The 27517-nt window shown below is 43.5% G+C and overlaps 1 protein-coding gene across 5 annotated transcripts in view; it reads right to left on the bottom strand.

The window, feature by feature from the left end:
* Nucleotides 1-669: 669 nt before the first annotated feature.
* The window catches only part of DCX (doublecortin), a 109983-nt gene continuing 83135 nt past the window's right edge, over nucleotides 670-27517 (bottom strand). For 2 of the 5 annotated variants that reach the window (XM_087727175.1, XM_087727174.1), the window contains exons 4-6: nucleotides 25504-25606; nucleotides 22540-22677; nucleotides 11522-12081 (exon numbers count right to left, since the gene is read on the bottom strand). In XM_087727175.1, coding sequence (XP_087583301.1) covers nucleotides 11906-12081; nucleotides 22540-22677; nucleotides 25504-25606 — 417 coding nt within the window. In that variant the 3' untranslated portion in view covers nucleotides 11522-11905. Of the gene's footprint in view, nucleotides 7835-11521; nucleotides 12082-22539; nucleotides 22678-25503; nucleotides 25607-27517 lie in introns of those variants that run through there. The other 3 variants (XM_087727177.1, XM_087727178.1, XM_087727176.1) reach the window with 3 other exon arrangements.

The following is a 27517-nucleotide window of genomic DNA, read 5'->3' as shown; positions in this document are numbered from 1 at the left end:
ATCTGCTTTTAAAGTGTTCACTGTCTTCCTATCAAATTCTGGGTGCTATTTAAATGCTGGTATTCACCTATAAAAGCCTTTTATAGCTTGGCACATTGATGATACTGGGAGAAATAGCTGGCTGGCCCCAGTTTTGGGAAGTTTGAGGGCAGAGAATGCGGAAGCTTTGTTGTTTAATTAGATTTTTTTTTGTCTCCAACATTATCTGCCTTCTGTGGGGAAAAAATGAAGATAGGATTTTTCCAAAGATCTCTTGGGATCTGACACCTTATATGATTTTTGGGGATTTCTTTTAAGGTATTTATAAGACATTTTCAATGGGGACGCAGTGGTTTGGTGGCTAAAACACTGAACTTGTTGATCAGAAAGGTCGGCAGTTCGGTGGTTTGAATCCCTAGTGCTGCGTAACGGAGTGAGCTCCCGTTACTTGTCCCAGCTTCTGCCAACCTAGCAGTTCGAAAGCATGTAAAAATACAAGTAGAAAAATAGGAACCACCTTTGGTGGGAAGGTAACAGCCTTCCATGCACCTTCAGCGTTGAGTCATGCCGACCACATGACCACGGAGACATCTTTGGACAGCGCTGGCTCTTCAGCTTTGAAACAGAGATGAGCACACACACACACACACACACACACACACACACACAGAGAGAGAGAGAGAGAGAGATGGGAATGACTAGCACATATGTGTGAGGGGAACCTTTACCTTCATGACATTTTTGTTTGGTGTTACTGCGTTGTTTATTGTTATGAGGTTGCCTTGAGGTTGCAGGGATAGAAAACTGATCAATTCATAAATGAATAAATGACAAATTTGACAGAGAGGAGAAGGAGTCTCCTCTCCTACAGAAGATGACATTCAATAAGAATCTCAAGGGGACAGGTTTTTAAGGTAACAGTGAGAAATAAAGTTGTAATCATTTAATGAGAAACATGATTTACAAGTTTGACAGTTAAAATATATGACATGGAACAAGGGTGAATATGCATAGATATTATTCCTTCATGATAAGGAGTGTTACTGAACGCAAGACACATTCTCCAGTCCATTGTCCTGACACTTTTCCTTAATAATCAGTTAATTTCCATGAGTCCTTTTAAGACAATTTTAGGCAATTACAGTTTCCATGAATTCCATTTAAAAATATGTTTCAGAGAAGCATTAATATCTTCTTAATTTATTGGATTATCTGTCGAAAACCAAGCTACAGGTCCCAAGGCAGAAAAAGCTAACAGTTGTGAAAATGACCAAGAGTCTATGAAATTGACTATATTGGATTTTTGATTAAGATCATCTTGTGACATGGCAGAGAGCTGTTTTCTCAACTTTGGCAACTTGAAGATGTGTGGATTTCAACTTTCAGAATTTTCCAGGCTACAATGCCACAGTACGCACCCCACATATAATTTGCATCATGAGTTGATAATTGGTGGGGATGAATAAGAATTCTTATTTCTGACAAAACCTGTTTCAGGAAGAAATAAGGTAAAGGTAAAGGTTCCCCTCACACATATGTGCTAGTGGTTCCTGATTCTGGGGGGCGGTGCTCATATCCATTTCAAAGTCGAAGAGCCAGCATGTCTGAAGACGTCTCTGTGGTCAAGTGGCCGGCATGAGTAAATGTTGAAGGTGCACGGAACGCTGTTACCTTCCCACCAAAGGTGGTTTCTATTTTTCTACTTGCATTTTTTATGTGCTTTTGAACTGCTAAGTTGGCAGAAGCTGGGACATGTAATGGGAGCTCATTCCATTACAGAGTGCTAGGGGTTCGAACAGATCAGTGGTGGAATTCAATTTTTTACTACCGGTTCTGTGGGTGTGGCTTTGTGGGTGTGGCATGGCTTTGTGGGCGTGGCAGGGGAAGGTTACTGCAAAATCCCCAATCCCTCCCCACTCAACTAACCTGCTTTCCAGCTCCATTCTCCTGTTCAGGGCAACAAAAGAAGATCAGCTGGGAGGAAGCAAGGGCGGGGTCAGCCTATTTGCCAGTTCTCTGAACTACTCAAAATTTCTGCTACCTGTTCTCTAGAACCAGTCAGAACTGGCTGAATACCCACCTCTGCCACAGATCTGCTCTTTCAAGTCATCCATAATCTGTCCTCAAGACAGCTGCCTCACCTTTGCTTCCCAAAATTAGGAGAACTTCACAGTGGTCTCTACAACATGCCCCTCATAATTCATGAACTTCTAAGATTACAAGGATCTTCTTCATGGCCGACAAAGACATTTTTACATGTATATTGACAATAGGCAGCTGCCATGCAAAGCAGAAAGCATGGGACTGTAATTCAGGGCTCCTCCCACCCCCATAAAAATGGTCCTCTGCAGTGAGAAAACTTACATTTATGGGTTGGATGGCAATAGGGATCTGAAAGACATTAATAGTGGTCATGGATAGTTAAATCAAGAGGGAATGGATAAGAGTAAAGTTGCAGGCACCTGTGAAGGGCTAAAGGACTATATAGGGTCCAGGTGTGCAATTTGGCTATTGCTGCCTTCTAAATCTTCCTTCTACACCCTAATCCTGCATCTGCTCAAGTGCAAGAGTTTTTAAAAAAGAAAGCATACATAGTTTCCTAGAGCTAGAGCAGGGATGCATTGGAAAGACTGTCCCAGTCAGGAGGAGTTATTAAGCAGGGAATTAGTCTGGAATCGTTATATATCCATAAGAGGGAAAGGTCCAACCCCACCCTACCGCTTCGATTGCCTTTGAATCTTATCTAATTTTTCCAGGCGAAAAGCTTCTAGTCTGGGAAGATTCCTGTGGAATAGGCACAGAACAATGAAGTAGCTAGCGTGAACTCTACTCGTATGGGTCTTGGTGGATTGTGCCTGACAGGATGGGATGTAGCCTCAAGGTCACAAGTTGCAGCATCACCCTTCTGTGGTTCTTGAATTCCTTCCATGAATACAGGAAGCTGCTATTTTGAAAGGGGAAGCAATAAACACTGTTGTGGAAATCCTACCATAGGCATATAAGAGCCAAACAAAAATTAAATAATTGCCCTCTCTGCCCCCCCCCCAAAAAAACATCATCACATGCTCACATGTGTGATACAGTGGTCCATCTACTGTGTGGCCTTCAGCCCTTCCCTCCTTAAGTGCCACTCCTGGCCAGTCAACTTTTGAACTTGAGTATTGAAAACTGCTGTTATAGTCCTTCAGTGCTTCTGTCTTTCATAATACAATCAGTTTGTATAAAATACCATATTTTTCAGAGTATAAGACGCACCTTTCCCCCCCTAAAAGAGCGTGGAAATGTTGGTGTGTCTTATACACCGAATACAGCCATTTTTGGCCTCCCGAAGCCCTGCCCCTAAATTTCATTTTTTGTGAAAAATGGGTGAGAAACAGGGTGTTTTTTGCAAAAAATGGAGCCGTTTTTCCCTTCCTCCAGTCCCCAGAAGTACTCTGCAGGCTTCAGCAGGGCTGGGGGAAGGGAAAAGTGGCCCCATTTTTGCAAAAAAACCAGGGCGTTTTTGCCTTCCCCCAGCCCTGCTGAAGCATGCAGAGTGCTCCTGGTGGCCGGGGAGGACATACCTTTTTTTCCTACTTTCCTCTTCAAAATCTTGGTGTGTCTTATACACCTGTGTGTCTTATAGTCCAAAAAATATGATAAGTGGCATCTGTTTGCGCTAATGAATGAGCTGTAAGAGAAAAGCACTGTAGCCTCTAGTGTTGTTGGTTTTTTTGATGAGTTTGGAGCTGAACACACCTAGCATGGTACATATGGCTATTTGGCATGCATTTTAATTTATTTATTTTCTACAAAGAATCATGCAACATCCACTACATAGGCAGTTTTACATCTGACATAGTCACTGATTTCTACCTACAGTTCAAGAACACTTACCTGAAAGATTCTTCTAAAACCTGGGAGTCTTGTTCTTTACCCTGTTTCACTTCTGCAAGTTTTGAATGGCTCCCCCTGCCCCTCCCCTGTTCCTTTTTTAGAAAGAAGAACCTTCCCTTTCCATTGACTAGGCCTCTGGTTTTCTGAACGCTGAAGGTGAACGCTTACCAAAGCTGAATCTCACCGTTTCTGGATTCAGAAGTAACGCACAGCATGGCACAGCTCAAGCAACAACATTCCCATGAGATCAGTCTTTCGGACATGCCATTATTAAGTGCAATAAAAATGAAAGCCCCAAAATTGGAATTTTTGCAGACGTTCAGCTATAGCATGTTAAACCATGATCAAGAATCATGACTGGAATGGACCAAAATTCTATCCAGTTTCCAGCTGTCAAAATGTCCAGGTTGTACATCTAAAGGAACTTCTTCAATTCTCTTTGGGATTTCAGAGAACTAGAAGTCTGAAGTAGATCAGCTGGGGTAAACGGATCTAGTTTATCATTCTATCTATGAGCTTCTCAAGGGCTTACAAGCTGAAGATATATATGGTGGCTTCTCCCTTAATATGTGTTCCCAGCATTTTATACAAAGGACAATGCTACTTCAGAGTTTCCATTGGCAGATAGAAACAGTCTACGTTTGTCCTCTCTGTGCAATCAAGAAAGAGTAAAGTTAACATTCAAAAGACTCTACAGTACTACTACCAAGGATAGGCTTAATGCTAGGGCATTGCCCAAGAAGAGCAATCAAAATAGATCAACCATCTACAGATGTATTTTGCATGGGTATGTGTTTGTGTATGTGTGTAAGAGAGAGAAAGAGGGAGGGAGAGGGTCTGTTCTCCATGCCCCAGTTTTGATGGAGATCATTGCTTCTTGTCTATTAAAACCAGGAAAGATTGGGTTGAAGGCATCAAGATTTTTAGACTCTTGACCAAAAAAAGACAGTGCTGTCAAGAAGCATCATCACCTTTAGCGGAAAAGGATCGCTCAATTTCAGTTTCCAGAATTATAGCTCCTCTGATCACACCCAACTGGAAAAGTGAGAACAGCCCTTCAAGTGGGGGAGAAAAGAGAGAGCAGAAGATCAAAACCGGAGCAAAGTGAATTCGTGGCAAAAAAAAGCGTATCTCCAAATTGACACATGTTCCTGTTTAAGCAATTCACAATGGAGGTCACCTTTGTGACCATGATTCAGAATCTCAGGAGGGACAGAGTCACCATTGCCAAATCTGGGAGGGAGAGATCAGTTCCTGTTTCGGGTGTTGACCACAGTCAAAGCTCACAGCGTGCGCATTGATTAGTTGTGGTGGTTCAGGGCTGCTTGGCTGTCTGTAGAAAGATGATCTTTCAGACCACCCAGGAAACCTTCCCTGAACTCAACAAATCCCACCCCTTCCAAAGTTATGAAGTACTTTTCCACCAAATATGTCTTTTACGGCATTAACAAAATGACTCACCTGCCAACCCAGCCACCCTTCCCGTGAGGTAGAGAAGTATTCCTGTCCCTATTTTGACAGATAAGGTAAATTGAGGCACCAAGAAATTAAGAGACCTGCTCCAATTTATACACTAGATCTGCTAGGGGGGGTCAAACACACCATGGGAAATTCTCCTGTAGATCTTCTTCTGTGCTTTGTCCTCTAGGTCAGCCTTCCCCATGGTGATCCGACTGTGATCCTACAAGGAAAATGGTTCTCCCGAACCAAGTTTTAGTGGATGCATCGGGCCAAACGACAACATTGGGGAACAGGGAATTCTAGACACTGCTTTGGCTAGCAATGGGTTCAGTCTTACTTGTCTTTGTGATGCAGGATTGGGGTCAACTACAGGCCACTCCATTTTCTGACACCTTCTCTGCAACGATAACATCCGAGCACTTAGCTCACTCACATTGTCACCCTAACGCAAAACATGCTAGTGGCGCAATGATCTTAACCAGTGGGTTAAGAGAAACGTCATTTTAAGAAATGGGAATTTCTCCCCCACTCCACACTAGGTAAAGGAAGTGAGCAAAGTAGCCACGTTGAAATCATTTAAAATCATGCCTTTTCAGCTCACCTTTCCTTATCATGCAAGTGGCCCAATGCAGCTTTTCCAATCGAAATGAAAGAACGAACTCTTATCATACACATTCTAAATTCAAAAAGGGGGTTTGGCCACCCCCCCAAAAAAGCAGAGCACCTCACATGGAAAGATCAGAGAATTAAAAAAACATTTAAAAAAATCAAAGCACTTATTTTGATGAATCGGGAACAAGGCGACACACACTATCCAGCACCGATTTAAAAAAAGGCATCGGGAAAACGGTTCAGCCCTGTATCAAACATTGCATTTACAATTATGGAAAAAAGGGAAAAAGCTTGCTTATGCTTTGCATTCTGTTCTAAAGGGCTGTTTTCGTAGAAAAGAGGACTCAAAAGTAGTCTCCTGGCCTTCATTGTGATTCTTGAACATGCCGAAAATGGCAAGATAAAAATCCAGCATGTTGCACAGGGGTAGGAGGGGTGTGGCTGGAGGCAAAAGAAAACATCAACACGGTGCCCCTCCATTGAAACCCAACCTGCTTTGAGGCGCCTTGTGCCTGCAACACACATAAAAGGCAAGTTGGGGCTCCAATACAATGATATGGGGAGAGCAGACACCTTGACTTTTGTTTTATTCTTCCGGGGAGCGGCCTAATGTTACAAACCCCTTCAAAATACTCACTGGATGAGTAACAGCCCACCTCCCCAATGCACCCAATCATGATGCCAGCCCTGGTTTTATTTATTTTTTCCTATTTCAGATGCCAAATTTGGCCGCAACTTCTAAAACGTTTCACTGCGCAGAACATTTTTCTATACTTTTCTTTTTCTATTTTTTAAGCAAAATCAAGTCACCAGTTTTTACTTTTCTTAAAAAAGAAAGAAAGAAGGAAGGAAAGAAAGAAAGAAAAAAGCCTGAAGAATTGCTTCTCTACAACCTAGCTAAAGTCATTTTTCCATTATAAAATTGTACTGATTTCATATTAACAACAGCAATCGCAGTAGTTGTAGGAACAGACAAAGTGTTAGAAACCTGAAAACAAAACCTTCACAGTATTTTCAGTGTTGGCTATTTGCAAGGCATTAAAAATCTTCCAGAGACCAAGAGATACCACACAGCACTTCCAGTAACTTCATATCAACCAAATCATTTTTTTTATTGCCACTACTTTAAAAAAAAACAACCCACTGCAGTGAGAAGATCCTGACCTTAAAGGTCCTGCAGCAAAACTACCATAAATAGCTTTTTGCTCATTTACTTGTGGGGCATGCTGTGATATATTGACCTTATTACCATCATGGATTTAGCCCTTGGTGGCTGTGAGCATAAATCAAGTAGAGTTAATAGGAAAGTATTAAATTTAACACAGCAGAATCAAAGCTACTTTGGTAAAGTTGCTGGTAACTAGGAATATCTGAAAAAACATCCAGGTGGGAAAAGTTGACATTTAGGGGCAATGTTACCACAATCTGCTAATGGAATATCTTGACATGGAATCTTTTGAAAAGACTATCATTTTTTCCCCTACACTGACAGCCAATCCTGGTGTCCTTGCACTCAGGACAAAGAGAGAGAATAGAAAGTGGAAAGATCACGATTGTTCTACTTCACCTCCGGCTCCAAAACCCACCAGGAATAACCATTTTAACTTGGAGGGCGAAGTTCTGCAAGTGGTTGGTATCCCTTTACCTCTGCTCTGTTGCTAGTATCAGTTTTGTAACACAGAGGAGAACTCATAGGAGGGGAAACAAGAAAGCAAAGCAAAAAGAAAGCATAACCATAAGTTTTGTGTCCTTGGATTGATTGCGAGCACCAGTGACCTCCGTTGGGCAGAAGTACTGCTCTGCATTTAAAACAGAGCGTGTACTACAGAGACGGGGAATTGGGTTTCCTTTACATGGAGTCTCCAAGAGAATCAGAGTCGTCCAAGGATAGAGGCAGGTACAGGTCCTGTAAGAAGAGAGGGACAAGCGTTAAATCCCACAATTAGCCCGGATGGCAGCAAGAGGAAGGAAACGGAAACTTCCTTTGCATGGATGAAAAGCTGGCATGGGACAGAATAACAGAGTTGGAAGGGACCTCGGAGGTCATCTAGTCCAATCCCCTGCACTACCAGGAGTGTCTATACCATCTTAGACAAAGGGCTGTCCAGTCCCTTCTTGAAAACCTCCAGTGATGGGGCACCCACACCATTAGGAAATCTCTCCTTCGTTCTAGGGTGCTTCTCAACTTTTCTGAAGGTATCAATGCAGAGACGCTGCACTGAGGCAATCCCCTTCACCGTATCAAAACTAGACTGTTTCTGAAGCTGATCTTTTATACAACATAATGATGAAGGTTTTCCAAATGCCAACTTCAGATATTCTATGCTGAGAGGCATATATTTCCATTTGGCATGCAACGCATCTGAAATTTTGTTCATGTCCGAACTACTCAACATTTCCGCTACCGGTTCTCCAGAACCTATCAGGACCGGCTGGATTTCACCCTTGATCCAGCTCGTAGCTTAGGACTTGTTTCCTACAATATTTCCCATTCTTTGAGGCCTTGCCAGGGCAAAGCTCCTGAGAGTTAAGATTTCTGACAGTTCTATGTGCAAACTCATTCGAGTGACCTTCAGCCAGACTCTCTCTCTCAACTCACTCTACCAGTAATGGTATCCTATTCCATTTACTACCGGTTCGGTAGCAGGAGCGCATGTGCAGAAGGTCTGTGATGATGTCAGGGGTGGGTGGGCAGAGCCTCTTGCCGCCACCACTACCATTTTGCGTGAACCAGTGTGAACCGGCAGCATACCACCTCTGCACTCTACCCCCTATATTTTTTATTGGGGGGTGAAAAAGAGGAAGAAGGAATGCAATTTCCCCTGTTTTGGATTCCTGGAAAAAAGTGGGAAAAATGATGTTAACAAATAAATAAGCAAAGAACTGGCACAGTTGGGAAAGACAAAATGGCTTCCAAGTTGCTAAATGATCGGCAGTGCTACCTGAAGTAGAAGCTTTCTTCTACTCTCACAGAGATCACCTTAACACAGTTTCATAGAAGATAGAATAAACAGGGTTGAAGGGGAACTTGGAGGTCTTCCAGTCCAACCGGTCGACGTGATGTGCCAGTGCCTGGAGGCTGTCAGGGTCTGGATGGGGGTTAACAAGCTTGTGCTCAATCCAGACAAGACCGAGTGGCTGTTGTGTTTGGTTCCACCACAAAACCGCGATGCCCTTATCCGCGCCGACATAAGTGCGGAGGCAAATCCGCGGCGTCCGAAGCGCTAATAAAAAAACGACCCTACCGCCGCGACAACAGCGCGGTGACAGAAAGGCGTTCTACATGCTTCGTTCTTTGCCTCCAAAGGTAGCCCTCCTCCTCCAGCTGACAGCGGCAGCGGGCACGGGGCAAAGCGGGTTGCCCAGCAGCAGCAGCCCGCGGGAAGGGTCCAGCACAGCCGCGGGGGGCATCAGGAAGCGGAGGAGGACGCGGCAGCGGCGGCGGCTGAGGCTCTCCCGGGCCGGCGAAGCGGGCTTGCCCGGCGGAGGCAGGCTGCCCTCTTCTTCCTCAACAACATCTCCTTGGACGGGCGGCCTCCGCCGCCGGCGCCTCCCCCGGAGGAAGAGGCAGGGCAGGCGGCGGCGGCGGCTGAGGCTCTCCCAGGGCCGGCGAAGCGGGCTTGCCGGGTGGCGGCGGCCGCCCATCCAAGGAGATGTTGTTGAGGAAGAAGAGGGCGGCCTGCCTCTGCCGGGCAAGCCCGCTTCGCCGGCCCCGGGAGAGCCTCAGCCGCTGCCGCTGCTGCGTCCTCCTCCGCCGCCAGCGTCGGCGGCCCTGCTCGGGCCCCCCGCGGGCTTCCTGCTGCCCTCCGCGGCTGAGCTGGACCCTTCCCGCGGGCTGCTGCTGCTGGGCAGCCCGCTTTGCCCCGTGCCTGCTGCCGCTGTCAGCTGGAGGAGGAGGGCTACCTTTGGAGGCAAAGAACGAAGCATGTAGAACGCCCTTCTGTCACCGTGCTGTTGTCCCCGCGGTGATGACGTGCGATGATGACGTCGCGACTTTAGTGACACGATTTAATCTCCGCTATTTTGCGTAGCGCGGTTTTGTCGTGCCACAGTTGTGTTTCCATCCCAAAAATCTGGTTAGTATTCCATCACTCAGGCTGGGGGGTGAAATTCTATGCCCCTCAGACAGGGCTCGCAACTTGGGAGTCCTCCTGGACCCGCAGCTGACTTTAGAACACCATTTGTCGGCTGTGACCAGGGGGGCATTTGCCCAGGTTCGCCTGGTGCACCAGTTGCATCCCTACCTGAACCGGGAGGCACTCGCAACAGTCACTCATGCCCTCGTGACCTCAAGACTGGACTACTGCAATGCGCTCTACATGGGGCAGCCCTTGAAGAGCATTCGGAGACTTCAACTTGTCCAGAATGCAGCCGTGCGAGCGATTGTGGATGTACCTCGATACACCCACGTTACACCTATCCTCCGCGAGCTGCAGTGGCTTCCAATCGGTCTCCGGATACGCTTCAAGGTGCTAGTTATTACTTATAAAGCCCTTCATGGTATTGGACCTGGGTACTTGAGAGACCGCCTGCTGCCAATTATCTCCCAAAGACCCATTAGATTGCACAGGGCCGGCCTCCTCCGGGTTCCATCCACCAGCCAATGCCATCTGGCTACGACCCGGGGGAGGGCCTTCTCTGTTGCAGTCCGGCCCTTTGGAATGAACTCCCCGTGGAGATTCGGACCCTCACCTCTCTCCTGGCTTTCCGAAAAGCCGTTAAGACCTGGCTGTGCCGGCAGGCCTGGGGTTGATGAGCTCCCTTCCCCTCTCAACAGGTGTGGTTGTTGGTTATTTTAAATGTCTATTTTGTATTTGCATGTTCCCCTTCCCGTTGGAGTTGTTCGCTGCCCTGAGTCCCTTTTAGGGAATAGGGGAGCATATAAATAAAATGAAACTTCAAACTTCAAACTTCAACCTTCTCCTCTAGCAGGAGATCCTATATTAGTGGCCCCCGACCTTTTGGCTATCAGGAACTGGTTCCATTGAGAAAGATATTCCCATGAGCTGGAGGTGTTATGGTTTTGCATGCTGCCTGTGTCCTCTGGATGGGGCTTCACTCATTTGCACAGACTACCATATTTTTTCAGACTATAAGACTCACCGGAGTATAAGACGCACCAAGATTTTGAAGAGGCACATTTAAAACATTTTTGTTTGGGCCAGCCCGTCCCCCAGGAGCACTCTGCAGGCCTTCCAAACCCTCTGCATGCATTTGAGAGAGTTTGGGAGAGTTTGGGAGGCAAAATGCGCAGAGCAAAATGCTCCTAGGGGCCAGGGAGGGCAAAAATGTGGCATGTTTGGAGATTTGGAAAATGGGCACATTTTTCGCAAAAACAGGGTGTGCAGAGGGTTTGAGAGGCCTGTAGAAGAGGTTCCAAAATTTTTTGAAACCCACCACTGGTCCTTGGATATGATTACTTTACACTATCATGCTCATATTTATAAAACTCAGTGCCTCTGTGAAAGGTAAGGATGACTACTGTGTTTGTGGTACAATCAGAACATTAAGTGTGCTGAAGTTGTTTTAATGCAAACCAAAGATGCCTTTGCGTGCCAATGCTGTGTGTGAGGTAATTTAAGGTGGTTCTGACAAGTGTCGTTGGCATCTTCATATCCGGTCACATGGGCGGCAAGCCACTCCCATCCGGTCACATGGGTGGCAAGCCACTCCCACAAAGGAGGCCACACCCACAGAGTAGGTTCAAACAATTTTTGAAACCCACCACTGATGCAAAGCCTTTAGAAGGCTTATAGAGTACTCCTGGGGGCTGGGTGGGGCAAAATTGAGCAAAAAACGGCCCATGTTTCACTTATTTCTGCCCTCCCCAGCTCCCAGGAGCTCTCCAAAAGCCTCCTAAAGGCTCTGCATGGCCATTTTGGTGAAGGGGCGGGGTTTCAGGAGGCAAAAATACTGTATTCAGTGTATAAGATGCACCCAGATTTTCAGCCTCTTTTTTGAGGGAAAAAGGTGCGTTTTATACTCCGAATAAACGGTAACTCTCAACACCGTGCAATCTGCTGAAAGGAGGTTTAGTAAGGTATAAGAAACGTAATACCTTGTGCTTACGGAGGCTTCCTGGACTAGTAGGTGTAGAGATTGGGGATTGCTTTGATTTCGGTGTGGAAAGCTGGCTGCTTGATGTTCCATTTGCTGTCAGGAAACAAAAAGAAACTCATGAATGAAGATCAACATTAAAAAAAACATCAATTACAGTCTAGTTTGTGAAATCTATAGCTGGGAAATAATGATTTGGATGGTTTCACTTTTCTGGCTTCATAAGTATTATAGGGCAATTCTGCATATCGTTTCTCTGCTATGCAGTATTATACTAATACTCTGAATTTGCCGATTAGCCAGAAAACAGTAGGAAAAATATAGAGGTGGAAGGCCAGGTGAATAATTTCAAATACAGATAGTTCTTGACTTAATGACCACATTTGAGTCCAAAATTTCTGTTGCTAAGCAAGACAGCTGCTAAGTGTGTTTGGCCCAGTGGTGGGTTTCAATTTTTTTCAGAACCTCTTCTGTAGGTATGGCCAGCTTTGTGGGAGTGGCTTGCCAGCCATATGACCGGGTGGGAGTGGCTTGCTGGCCATGTGACAGGGTGGGCATAGCCAACTTGTAAAATGTGGTGAAACTCACTTAACAAGGCTCTTGCTTAGCAACCAAAATGTTGGTTCAGAAACTCTGGCATTTGAAGCACGCAAGTCTTAAAGCTGTCCAGTTACAAGACCCTTGCACCCCTAAACTCTTTAGAGAAAAAAAAAACCAGGGGTGTTCAAACTTGACAGCTTTAAGACTTGTGGACTTCAACTCCCAGAATTCCTCCTCTCGCTCTTCATCTTGATGATGTGTGGACAGGTGTGGGGAGAGAGCTGGAACCAGTTCTAAACGGCACTGTAGATTTGTGGAACCTCTTCTATAGAAGAGGTTAGAACTGGCAGGAACCCACCCCTGGTTTGGCCCCATTTTATGACCTTTCTTGCCACAGTTGTTAAGCGAATCTCTGCACCTGTTAAATGAATCACTTGGTTGTTAAGCAAATCTGGCATCCCCATTGACTTTGCTTGTTAGCAGGTCGCAAAAGATGATCATATGAGCGGGATGCCAGTTGCCAAGTGTTTGAATTTTGATCACGTAACCATGGGGATGCAACAGTTGTAACTGTGAAAAATGGTCTAAAGTCCCTTCTTTTTAGTGCCACTGTAATTTTGAATGGTCACTAAACAAATGGTTGTAAGTCGAGAACAACCTCTAATATCTTGTAAAGAGGAAGACAGATAACTGGAATTACAGAAAAAATTGCCATTTTTTTTCTTTTTAATTTAGTCCTGGGATCACGTTAAACTAAAATTATTAATGGTTTAAGGTTGATTGACTTAACAATAATATGTGAATTATTTCCCAATGTCTCTATTTGAGTTTTATAAGCTGTCTCAACATTCAACTTCTTTGAATTGCTTGCAATTTTTTGTTATTAAGATAAATGTTCCTTTCACACGTATGTGCTAGTAGTTGTTCCTGACTCTAAGGGGCGGTGCTCATCTCTGTTTCAAAGCCGAAGAGCCAGCGCTGTCTGAAGACATCTCTGTGGTTATGTGGCTGGCATGACTAAATGCTGAAGGTGCATGGAACGCTGTTCCCTTCCCACCAAAGGTGGCTCCTATTTTTCTACTTGCATTTGTACATGCTTTTGAACTACTAGGTTGACAGAAACTGAGACAAGAAATGGGAGCTCACTCCATTATATGGCACTAGGGATTCAAACCGGTGAACTGCTGACCTTTCTGATCGACAAGCTCAGCATCTTAGCCACTGAGTCACCGCCTCCCTCATTTTTTGTTATTGTTTTTGTTACTATGATGCCTTGCAAAAGAAGGCTATGAACCATCTCCTACCAATTCCTGGATTCCATTTTGCTTTCTTAAATCTGATTAAAGCATGAAATGGAAGGAAGGAGGGACGGAAGGCTACGCCTGCTTTTTTCTTGACAGAAATCCACGAGGTATAAATCTAGCAGGGCTTAATTGCTTCATGAACTCCATTAGAGAAGCGCATAAATTTAAATGCCAGGCCTCACATATTGTGCCTGCTGTTGTTGCTCTCCATGGAAACTGTTCATCGCTCTGCAGTTTAGAGAAAAGAAACTCAGTCTAAACTAGAACTGCAGACTGTAATAACAATTTATATGAGAACAGCACAGCCCATCAAATGTAGCCAGGAATCCTGCGTAAGCATCTCCGTGTAATAAAGATTTATCTTTTAAAAAATCTTTGGGCTCATTGTGGTTCATGGTGAGGCTTGACAATTGTATTTGATGGACTGCTTCTAGTAGGGCCAATAACTGAATTTTAACTGAATGAGAATCAACAGCCTGGCGCTTTCTTGATGTGAGAAAAGCCAGATGTTGCAATATTTGCTGATGAATTTTGTTCCAGGATCATTAAAGAAAGGAGCATTTTGCAAAATGATAATCAGTTGGTTTCTGTTTATATAGGTGTACATTTTTTTTTCCAAATTGGAGTCAGGGAGTTCGGAATCACAGTCTATAGTGCCGTGATTGCAAACCTATGGCATGCCATAGGTGGCACATGGAGCCCTCTCTGTGGGCACATAAGCCGTTGCCCCAGTTCAGCTCCACCGTGCATGCATGCATGTCTCCCGCCGACCAACTGATTTTCGGATCTCTGCCAGACATGCGGGAGACATGTGTGCATGTGGGGGGGGACAGAGGGGTTGGGCACGCAAGCGTGGGAGTGGGGGAGCACCGGGGGGGTGCGGCACCCCCTCACAGCCCATTTTTGGTCCCAGGAGACTTCAGGGATGCCTGCTAGGTCCAAAATGGGACACGGAGTGGGGTCGCATGGGGGGGGGGAGCAGGGGGGAGATCGTCACACATGCATGCGTAGGAGGTGGGGCGCATTGTATTATGGGTGTGGGCACACACACACTTTAGCATGGACACGCTTTTGGCATGTGAGGACAAAAAGGGTAGCCATCACTGCTATAGTGGTATGTAGAAATAACCATGAGAGACAGAAGGAAGAGATGCAGCTTAGACAATTGTCATAAAAAAAGATATCTCAGCCCACGAAAGGAAAAGGGATGTGGGAAGCATCTAACTATAACCCTCCCTAGTTTTCTGGAATGTACCAAGTAAAGGAGGGAGAAGTGCTTTCAGACTGCTGTTGTAACCTTACAATGAACGTAATGCAAGGACTCATCTTTGATGCTTTGGGTATGTATTATCTCAAAGGGCTGACACAGGCTAATAACTGCTGAAATTAGCATGTTCATCATTCTCCATTACCACAATTCATAGTAAGGTGGAGGGAAAGCAAACACAGATACTACAATCTCTATTTGCCATTAATCTCTGCAAATGCATTATGGTGTTCTCTTGGCAGCTGACTGCAATGGCTAGTTCTTGTCTTCTGCGGTTTTCTTTTTATTAACTTCGCACTCTAGCCTCTAGTTCTGGAATTCCCAGTGATAAGAGAATAAGAGTTGGAAGGGATCTTGGAGGTTTTCTAGTCCAACCCCTTGTCAAAGAGGGGACCTATTCCATTTCAGACAAGTGGCTGTCCAGTCTCTTCTTGAAAGCCTCCAGAGATGGAATAGCCACAACTTCTGAAGGCGAGCTATTCCATTCGTTAATTGTTCTCTCAATTGTTAATTATTAGGAAATTTCTCCTTAGTTCTAGGTTGCTTCTCTCCTTGATTAGCTTCCATCCACTGTTTCTTGTCTTCCCTTTTGGTCCTTTGGAAAATAGGTGGACCCCCCTCTTCTTTGTGGCAGCCCCTCAAATATTGGAACATTTGCATGATTTCTCCTCCAAATGCTGGATTAGCTTTTTAGATCAGCCAGTTTGATGCTGCCATCTGTGGGGACAAGTCAAAGCATCCTATATGGTGTTTCCAAATGGAATAATTGCAGTTTTATTAATTGCACTCTCATTTAGCATTAATATCCCACCCCTTGCACAAGTGTCTCTTTGAATTTATTATGATGGAGGTTTTCATATAGTTACAAAGCTTAGCATTGTGGAGTTGAAAAGGATCACATCTTAAAGTTGCCAGTTTGAAAAATACTGGTCTAATGGGTTTTCTTGCAAACTCAAAAGTTCTTAAGATGTGCAAACTTCAAATCCCACAATTCTCCAGCCAGCATGAATTAAAGTCTGCCCATCTGAAAGTTGCCAAGTTTGAAAAACATTGGACTATGTGATCTATTGATCTCTTCAAAATCCATGATCCAATAATTGTATCTGATTGCCATTGATATTATTTTATAATTGATACTTGCTGAAGACTGTGTCTGGCATGTTTAAATCATCATTTACATGGACAGTTTTATTACACTTCATATTTTTCAGGGAAAACTCAACAACTTATGATAACATGGGTAAGCAGTAATTTCTATGCTTTTTCTTGGGGAGCATAGTCTTTTAAGCTTTCCCAGGGAATCTGGAATTTGTCACTTTGCTTGGAAAAAAGGCCATGCGGCAGAAGTCACGTTGAATCATCAGAAGAAATTCTAAGGCGAAGGAAGATGGATTGGTTTTTTTTAAAAATCACATTAGCATCACACTAGTGTTGTTCATTGATCCAAGTTATTAAAAGGCCAATCAATTTAAGCCTCTTAACTTTTGACTTCTGTCTTCTGGTATTCTTTGCCAAAGAAGCAGCTGTGTTGTTTAATATTACTTATTTATTTTGCAGGGGGGAAAAAATACAAACACTCTTGTGGTTACATGAAGCTTTTTATGCATCACAATCCACTTCTCTAGAGAGAATAACCTCCATTTATTTCTTCCTTGCCAGGCGTGAAATACCAGATCCATACATGAAGTTTCAATTAAGCTGATTTATTGCTAAAAGCCTATGCACAAGAATCTTCTCAGCTAGTGGTCAGCACCTGGTTAGAGTTAGATAAGACTTAACAGCGCTCAAGGGGAGTTAAGACTGAATTTGCTTGTGCCTACATAGGGATTCCACATAGGAATTCTAGAGGGATGTGGTGGCTCAGTGGCTAAGACCCTGAGCTTGTCGATCAGAAAGATCAGTAGTTCGGCGGTTCGAATCCCTAGTGCCGTGTAACGGAGTGAGCTCCCGTTACTTGTCCCAGCTTCTGCCAACCTAGCAGTTCGAAAGCATGTAAAAATGCAAGTACAAAAACAGGAACCACATTTGGTGGGAAGGTAGCAGCGTTCCGTGTTCTTTCGCCATTGAGTCAAGCTGGCCACATGACCATGGAGACGTCTTTGGACAGCGCTGGCTCCTCAGCTTTGAAATGGAAATGAGCACCACCCCCCTAGAGTCAGGAACAACTAGCACATATGTGCGAGGGGAACCTTTACCTTTATCTAGGGATTCTAGGCTGATCCTGCTTTTCACTCTGCCCACAAGTTCTGCTATTCCTTCTACATTCCTCCATTCTTAGCTGTCATTAATTAATTAATTGTGGTTGAAAATGAGTGTATAAGCTGCATGGTTTTTTTCTCCATTGTAATATTTTTTTATTATTATTTTGATCTAGTGTGCAAGTACAGTAATGTTAGTGAAAGAATTTGAATGGATGCTTGGATGTTATCCAAGCGGAATTATATTTGAATTCAAATCATCCTTGGTTCATAATCCAAACAAACAGATTTAATATAGAAGAGCAAACTTCTACCCATTCAATTGGATTTCTCCTATACTCAAAACAACACTATAGAGCACTGCACATCAAGACAACTAGACACAAGAACATTTTCCCCCGAATGCCATCACTCCGCTAAACAAATAATTCCCTCACCACTATCAAACTGTTCACTAAGGCTGCATTACTATTACTATTATTCTTCTCATTGTTCCTATCACCCATCTCCTCCCACTTATGACTGCAGGACTGTAACTTTATTGCTTGTATCCTTACGATTTATATGGATATTGATTGTTTCCTGATTGCTGATTTGTACCTCATGACTATCATTAATTATTGTACCTTAGGATTCTTGACGAATGTATTTTGTCTTTTTATGTACGCTGAGAGCATCTGCACCAAAGATAAATTCCTTGTGTGTCCAATCACACTTGGCCAATAAAGAATTCAATTCAATTCAATTCAATTCTATTCTATTCTATAACATCAGTGCTTAAAATAGTTGAAGATTCCTCTTCCAATCAATAATGAATGAGCAATCCTCAGTGTAAATTCTAGATCTCTATTTGAACTACCTAGATGTTTCACTTTGCTCCAAGCTAATCCAACTTTCCTCTTTCCAGTCTTTGCAGAAAGCTACCAAAGTCACATGGTAGGAAGACACTTAATTTCTAAACCTGCTTACTTTTTAGAAAGGAAGTATCTATTTTAATTTTAAGAAATTTCTTAACATATTACCAGACCCTCCAAGCACAGTGGCACAGCCACATTCTTAGGTCCTTCCTAAAGGCCAGATATTTGGGGTTGATCTAAATTCTGGAAGAACTATGTTCCAAAAGATTGGTGCCATTTTCCTGAATCTTGTCAGATTCCTTAATAGACGAGACCCATAATATATCTCTTCTGCGGGAACTGATTTGGTCTAGATAGATGTATCCAAGGATAGGTAGTTTTTCAAAATCCCTTATGCCTCACCTCTTTACTACTGGTTCTGTGGGCGTGGCTTGGTGGGCATGGTGTGGTGTGACTTCGTGGGCATGGAAGAGGAAGGATACTGTAAAATTTCCATTCCCTCCCCACTCCAGAGGAAGGATACTGCAAAATCCCCATTTCCTCCCAATCAGTTGGGACTTGGGAGGCAGAAAATAGATGGAGGTGGAGCCAGTCAGAAATGGTATTTACCAGTTCTCCAAAACTACTCAAAATTTCCACTACTGTTTCTCCAGAACTTGTCAGAACCTGCTGAATATCACCTCTGACACGGTCCTGGTGTTGCAGACTATGTGCTCTATTCTTTCTGTTTGCCCAAATTCACTAGCACGGAGGATGTTACCTAGTTGGCTAATGAAACTTCTGCAAGAAAACTACCAAGCTGAGAGAGCACCAAGGATGCCTCATTTCAATCCTGAACTAGAAACATGATCTTCTACACATCTCACTATAAAGCTTCTCCAGATAACATATTCTCTGTTTCTTCCATAGGGTCCCAATCAGAGGTGGTATTCAGCCAATTCTGACAGGTTCTGGAGAACCGGCAGTGGAAATTTTGAGTAGTTCGGAGAACCGGCAAATAGGCTGGCCGTGCCCCTGCTGCCTTCCAGCTGATCTTCTTTTGTTGCCCTGAACAGGAGAACGGAGCTGGAAAGCAGGTTAGTGGGGTGGGAAGGGAATGGGGATTTTGCAGTATCCTTCCCCTGCCATGCCCACAAAGCCACACCCACAAAGCCACACCATGCTCAAAAAGCCATGCCCACTGAACCTTCAGTAAAAATTTTTGATTCCCATCACTGGTCCTAATCATCTCCCACCCCCATCCCCCACCTTGGTAAAAAAAAATTGGAGGCCTACAAGGAAGATTAACGCTACTACTTTGCAGCTGTGTCAGTTCCGCTGAGCTATTGCCAACAATTGATGTGACAAACCAGAGAGATGGAGAGTTTTTGTCTATTAAGGTTTTTTTTTTTGCTCAGCTCAGAGGTGAAAACAAACAGTGCATTATCATTGTTAATTTCTTGCCTCATGCAAGCCTCTTCAGCTACTTGACTTTGCCTGATCACAAAAACACCCTTCTTTGTCTATATGAGATTGAACAATACTTTCTATTGTTGGCAGATTGTTCAGTCCACTCTTAAACTAGAAGCTACAGCTGAGCCAAGCATGTTATCCTGCCCGGTTTTCTCTGAATATATCAGAGATGGGGGGGAGGGGGGAAGAATCAATTCCTTCCCATTGTGAAAGGAAAATTCCAATAGGAAACAAAGGCAACAACACAAGCAAAATTTCTTACTTTAAGAGCAGAGGCTTATTGTTTCTAATAATTTGGAACATTAGAAATGAATAGATATAAAAGATATAATAGCAGTAATACACTGCATTATCATATTAATGCAGAGGGCCAATGAGATACAGCAAGTCCTACAAGGACTGCTATAAATCAAAGAGCTCTGAGCTGATCTTGAACTCTATCCTTTATACTGTTCTTCTAAGCACATACATAGTTCACAAGTTCACTAACTGTCACTATCTGTGAACACCAGTGTACATTACTTTCAATTCCTCATTTCCAACAGTTTCATTCTTCCTGTTTTAAACGAATCCATACAAGTGCATATTTTAGAAAAACATATTTCACAGTTAGCAATGGTTCAGCAGGATTACAAATATTTCTGGTAAATTTTGAAATCATCCTAGCTGAAAACTTTGGTTCATATCTCTTTCTTCTGGGGCCTTCTATTATCCATAGGACTTATTGAATCTAATAGATCGGCTATATATAGGCTATATTTCTTGATTCTCACACCATCATAGGATGGGAATGAGCAAGAAAGATTCCCATTATAGTTTGGAGGTAGCAGCTGTTCCTTCACTTCTAAAAGATGCTTCATTTCTTTTAAAAAATAAAATTAGAGGGTTTTTTTAAAAAAATTTTTTTTAAATAAATAAAAATAAAGAGATAAAAATGAACAAAAACTAATAATTAAAATAGAGGGGAAAAAATAAAGAATGAAAATGAAAGCAAAGCAGAAAGAAAAGGAGCAGAAATGAGTATTAGATATGTTTGCCATCTTGATCTTGTAAAGTAATAAAGGTAGGATAAAAATCTAGTAAATAAAATAAATAATAAATTAATAAAAGAAAGAAAAAGAAATATAAAAATGACTTCCAACTCTCTTTTGCAACAGATATCAGAATGAATTCCTTTTAACCTCTTACTCTATGTTTACAACACAACTTTCATTTTTTCTATTACATATTATCGGTATTTTTTTCTAATTATCAAATAAAATCCATGTGTCATAATTTCATTTTTTCTGTTACACACACACACATACACACACACACACACACACACACACACACACACACACACCAGAAGGGCTTCCAATCATCATTGAAATTAATCGATGTCTTTTCTTGAATCAAAGCTGTCTATTGCACATCTCACCCAGTTCCAAGAATTTCATCAAACTGTAGAATAACTATGTTTTCCTACTCAAACTGTGATATATTATAACACAGCATCGTTGCAGGGCTATTGTGAAGAACAAAGCAACTAATCAAGCACAAGAACTTTGTGCTCCCTCCCTCCATAAGAATCCCACTAAAATCCTCTTTTCCTTTGTAGAAAACACTGAAGCCACATTTTTATCAAATCAAATGAGAAATGCCAGGGGAAAAGATTCATAATATTGGGCTCCAATTTTAAGAAAGTGCTAGTCAAAGTTTTGAAGCGCATAAGCCAGGGGTGTTAAACTCAATTTCATTGAGGGCCACATCAGGGCTGTGGTTGGCCTTGGGATGGGTGGACGGGCATAGCTGATTGGGTGGGCGTGGTCAACTGGGTGGGCGTGGTCAGCTTGATGCCACTCCCCAAAGTGCTGGCATGTTTCCTCTTCACATTGGGTAGATTAGGACGGCCCTGTGGGCCAGGTCCGACCACATTCCGGGCCGGATCCTGCCCTCAAGCCTTGAGTTTGACACCCCTGGCATAACCAGTTTGTGAACTGAAGAAGCTTCTTGGATGAAAAGCGAAATGTTTTTAAGGAAAAACAAAGTCCAGCTGCCTTTTGAAAAAGCATCTTTGAGTCAACCAGCTGTGTCTAGTGGTTAAGGCAGCAGGCTAGAAACCAGGAGAGTGTGAGTTCTAGTCCTGCCTTAGCCATGACAGTCAACAGGGTGACCTTGAGCCAGTCCCACTCTCTCAGCCCATCCCATCTTACATTTCGTTGCTGTGGGGAGCATAGCGGGAGGGAGTTAGACATGTTGACAGCCTTGAGATATTTGTAAAAATAATAAAGTCAGGATGCAACTAAATAAATAGTTTAAAATATTATTTCTTCTGGAATGCAGATGACACAACTAATGGAAATACATTGCAGTAGCAGCTACCGCTACTGTCTTAGTCAATCACTTCACTCCGTTCTCCAACCCTAATTCAGTGAGTTAGAGTTTTTTAGAATTTTTTAGAATTTTATTAGTATTTGTAGGCCGCCCTTTTCCCTGAGGGGACTCAGGGCGGCTCACACAAAAACTGGGAAGGGGGAATACAGACAATTAAGACAGAAACATGTAATAAAATAGCAAGCAACATACATTCATCATTCGGGAGGGGTAACTATCCTATCCCCAGGCCTGACGGGCAAGCCACTTCTTCAAGGCTATGCGGAAGGCTTGGACGGTGGAGAGGGTACGAATCTCCACGGGGAGCTCGTTCCAAAGGGTCGGGGCTACTGCTGAGAAGGCCCTCCTCCTTTGGATGGACATCATAAGCAAAAATAAGCCAGCATGGGGACAGAAGGCAGCAGAAATAAGCAAAGACCAGGTTAATTCATGGTCTCTTCCATAGCACTGGAATTGGTCAGTCTCCAATCCAAGAGGGATATGCTTCTCAATTAAGTTAATTTATCCCCTAGATCCATGAGGAGCTCACGTTTATTTGTTGGAAGAGAACAATCACTCACCATCCTGAAGGTTACCTGAATCAGCTGGTGATTTGCTCCGGCGCAATGGAGCTGGGCTTTTTGCAGCACTCTTCTGTGGGGTTGGAGATGACTTGCTTCCTGGGGTGGTAGGCGGGTTTGCTTTCATTACTCGACACTCTGTAAGGGAAACAATAAACAGAACACACACACAAGATCCTGGTAAACGTGATGCTTTTTTGAAGCGTGGACCACTATCCATGATAGTGAACCTGTGGCACACCATTGCCAGCTGCTCCACAGGTTTCTGAGGGGCAGATGCACGCAGATGTCATAGCTAGTCTTAACAGGTGCCGGAGCCCCAGGAAACAGCCTGAAAATGGCCTGAAAAACAACCAAAAAACCAGGCCTGAAAACTTCATGAAAAATGGCCAGAAAACAGGCATGCATACAAAGGCCAGCTGGTCTTTGCGTTTCCAGTCCTCCGGCACACGTGAAGACCAGCGTGCCGGAATCCCGAAGTTGCCCAGTGAGCACATTCGCACCAGCCAGCTGGTCTTCGGGTTTCTGACGCTCCGGCATATGCACATGCACACATGTTCCTGTTTGGGCACTCGGTGCCCAAAAGGTTTGTCATCACTGACCTATATGCTTGATGTCCTTTGGATGAATGGAATTCAGGTTCCCAAATTATCTGTAATGTTCAGGCTTCCTTGTATAAACTCTGGAACTCCCCCCACGTGGAGGCCACCCAGGTTGGAGAATTCTGATTTGAACCAACTTTTCAACTTGGTTCCTTCCACATGTACATGATGAGGTGGTATCTCATTAGACAATGTCTTGTAATCTCTCTGCTCCTTTTCCAATCTCCACTAGAGAACCTTCAACAAGTTTGAAAAGTCTTTGCAGAACTTCATGATATCAAATTAGTTTGATGAAGCTTCATTGAATGAACAGATCAATCTGGTACTTAAACTGCTTTGAATGGCTTCCCTGAAGGGAACCAATCAGAAACTCATCATAGTTTAGTATGACTAATGAAAAGCAACACTTGATCTAAATATTGGTCAGGGATGCCTGACAGAATAATTTCACTTTGTGCTAAATATACCTATTCCTGATGGTGTAAGTCACCGTCTTGGCTTGAAATAAGACATTGTACTATGTTTCTACTCATTCTAGAATGTCTCCTCAAAAATCTAGCTTTAGGGTCCTGAATTATGGGAAGATACTTTATATACTCTCCAGGGATCACCAATCTAAGTAGGAATTATCAATTTTAGCTACAGTCTAATTGGATGGAAGCATGCATGCATGCATGCATGCATGGAAGGAAGGAAGGCATAGATAGATGGAGGGATGGATGGATGGATGGATGGATGGATGGATAGATAGATAGATAGATAGATATGGATGGAAGGAAGGAAGGATAGATAGATAGATAGATAGATAGATAGATAGATAGATAGATAGATAGATAGATATGGATGGATAGAAGGAAGGAGGGAAGGAAGGATGGCTGAATGGCTGGCTGGCTGGAAGGAAGGAAGGAAGGAAGGAAGGAAGGAAGGAAGGAAGGAAGGGAGGGATAGATAGACAGCCAGACAGCCAGACAGACAGACAGGCAGGCAGGCAGGCAGACAGACAGACAGACAGACAGACAGACAGACAGACAGACAGACAGACAGATGGATACGTATAGAAGCTGTGGAGGAACTTCAATTTCTATGTAGCATAGAAACTGATACAGAAAGATGTGACATTCACTCTCCCAAACACTCCAAAGCATCTTTCTGGAATAAGATCCAAAATATTTGGAAGATAATAAAAAGAGAGGAAAACCAGGTGAAAGAGATCCAGATAATGATAATTTCTTGCAAACGGGGACAATTCCCACAAAAACAAGGGTGTCTGTCATAGTCTGGAGAAGCAATCTGTCATGAACAACAATCTTGCTTAGTTCTTACAAGGTATTAAACGTCTTTAATAGATTCCAAATGAATCAGGGTTTCTTAGCCCAGAGGTGGCAGGAGGGGCAAATGAGTGAAGTCTTACACAACCGCCAGGTTTTGTCTAAAGGGAAACTAATCAAGCAGATTTATAGAGGGGACAGTGTGGCAAGAAGCAAAAAAAAGACTTTGATGAAATTTATAATCTTCTTGTGAAACAGAAAACATTATTGCTTGTCTGCCTTCAGGTGCTTTGGAAAATAGATTGACCCCCTCTTCTTTGTGGCTGCACCTAAAAAACTGGAAGACTGTTATCATGACACTCTAGTCCCGTGATGGCGAACCTATGGTACACCTGTCACAGGTGGCACGCAGAGCCCTCTCTGCGGGCACATGAGCCATTACCCCAGCTCACCTCCACTGTGCATGCGTGCAAGCCTCCTGCTGGACAGCTGATTTTTGGATCTCTGCCATGCATGCATGGGGGGGGCGCATGTGGGAGACACACGTGTATGGGGGGGTCATGCATACATGCATGGGGGTGGGGAATGTGCATGTGTGTGTCTATGTGTCATGCGTGCATTGCGTAATTTCAGCACACAGCGATGAAAAGATTAGTCATGACTGCCCTAGTCCTCCTTTTCTATAGACTAGCTGTACCCCAATTCTGCAACTGTCCTTCATATGTTTTAGTCTCCAGGCCTTTAATACCTTAGTTGCTCTTCTTTGCACTTTTTCCAAAGTCTCAACATCCTTTTTATAGTGTGGTGGCCAAAATTGGACGCAATAGTCCAGGTACGGTCTTACTAAGGTTTTATAAAGCAGTACTAATACCTCACAGGAATTTGAATTGGGTTCCAATTATGGTAGGTTGGGATCCAGTGAGATGCATAAAATGCAACCTGAATTCTATTGTGAGTCTAAGCAATTTTATTGCATATAAAATGTCTAATACAAATGCAAGGTAACCCCCAATTTAGCCAGAAGATACCCTACCCCTTTAAAATAATAATAATAATAATAATAATGATAATAATAATTGTGGAAGAGATTTTACCATTTTCATCCAGAGAAAAGTCATCTTGGGCATAGCGGAATTTTTCTGGGCCACAAGCAATAAAAACATCATCATCGCCAAAGAAATCATGAAGGCAAGTTACCTATCGAAAAAAGAAAGTCATTGGTTTAGTGTGAGTTGGCAGCATTCATTTTATGGCTCAGATTTCTTGTAAACATAAAACTGTTTATCTCGGTCTACCTCCAGTATCTCTATTTCCCTTTACACAAACTATAACACAAAATGTAATGTTGACTTGGCATAAAAAGAGTCATCCGTTATTTAAAAGGGTGGTGGGAGATCAATTACTTTGAAATAATGCAATGGCATGTTAAGCTTTCTGTTTTACAGGTTCTATTTCATGCCAAATGAATAACCGGGCAATTTCTTCCCATTGGCTTCATTTTGCCAGTTCCTGATTGTTTACGGGATTGCAAAATTACCAATGCTCTCTGGGCTAGTTTTTTTTTTTTTTATAGACATTTTATTAAGATTTATAGGCCGCCCTTCTCCCTGAGGGGACTCAGGGCGGCTTACAATCACAGGGAAAGGGGTGCAATACCAAAAGACAAACAGTGAGTGAACAAAATAAAATAGTAAAACACAACTTGCATTCAACAGTCAACACTCGGGCGGGTAAATTAAGAACCTATCCCCAGGCCTGCTGGGAGAGCCAGATCTTAAGGGCCGTGCGGAAGGTCTGGATGGTGGTGAGGGTACGAATCTCAACAGGGAGATCGTTCCACAGGGTCAGAGCTGCAACAGAAAAGGCTCTCCTCCATGTAGTCGCCAGTCGACATTGACTGGCAGATGGGATCCGGAGGAGGCCCAGTCTGTGCGATCTAATTGGTCGAAGGGAGGTAATCGGCAGAAGGCGGTCTCTCAAGTACCCAGATCCACTACCATGGAGTGCTTTAAAGGTGGTCATCAATACCCTGAAGCGCACCCGGAGATCGACAGGTAGCCAGTGCAGCTCACGGAGGATGGGTGTAATGTGGGCGAACCGCGGTGCGCCCACTATCACTCGCGCGGCTGCATTCTGGACTAACTGCAGTCGCCGGATGCACTTCAAGGGCAACCCCATGTAGAGCCCATTGCAATATAGTTGCAAGAGTAGAGCCTGACATTTTATATCAGATGGCATTAAAATGAAATATGCACGTCTAATAGAATAAGGCCACTTCATTGAATCTTCTGGTATGGGAGAATCTCATCCTTGGTCTTATCTCATCCTGCTCTCTACTAGAAGAAAAGATGAGATCGTTGATAGTCTATCCTCACAGTCAACTTGAGTCTGATGACTATGACTCACCATGTCTGAAAGGCCTACACCAGAAACCAAGACCGATGAACCAAGTTGTCTCAGAGAATAAAGCCACTTCATTGATCTCCCTCTTGGTCCATCTCATTCTGCTCTCCACTAGAGAAGAGGATGAGATCGTTGACAGTCCAGTCCTCAGAGTCAACTTGAATCTGGTGACCTTGACTCTCCAGGCCTACACCAGAAACCAAGACTGATGGACCAATTTCCTTAGACGATAAAGGCGGCTCATGCTTGAGGCTCAATGGAGAAGTAACTCCTTCTTGTTAGTAATAGATAGGAAGAATTAAAAAATAATGTAGTCTCAAATCTCTGACCTACCTGAAGTTTAAGCCAGCCTATGGTTCTAGAAGGTCTAACTTAAGACCCAGAGTTTCTCCTAAAGGTAAAGGTTCCCCTCGCAGATATGTGCTAGTCGTTCCTGACTCTAGGGGGCGGTGCTCATATCCATTTCAAAGCCCAAGAGCCAGCGCTGTCCAAAGATGTCTCCGTGGTCATGTGGCCGGCATGACTCAACATCAAAGGTGCACGGAACGCTGTTACCTTCCCACCAAAGGTGGTTCCTATTTTTCTACTTGCATTTTTTACGTGCTTTCGACTGCTAGGTTGGCAGAAGCTGGGACAAGTAACGGGAGCTCACTTCATTATGCAGCACTAGGGATTCGAATCACAGAACTGCCGATCTTTTTGATC

The sequence above is a fragment of the Thamnophis sirtalis genome, unplaced genomic scaffold (assembly GCF_051295495.1).
Source record: "Thamnophis sirtalis isolate CommonGarterSnake01/CBP01778 unplaced genomic scaffold, rThaSir2_p1.2 scaffold_13, whole genome shotgun sequence".
Taxonomy (NCBI): Eukaryota; Metazoa; Chordata; class Lepidosauria; order Squamata; family Natricidae; genus Thamnophis; species Thamnophis sirtalis.
Note: the sequence above shows the minus strand (reverse complement) of the source record. Positions and strands in the feature narration are given on the sequence as shown.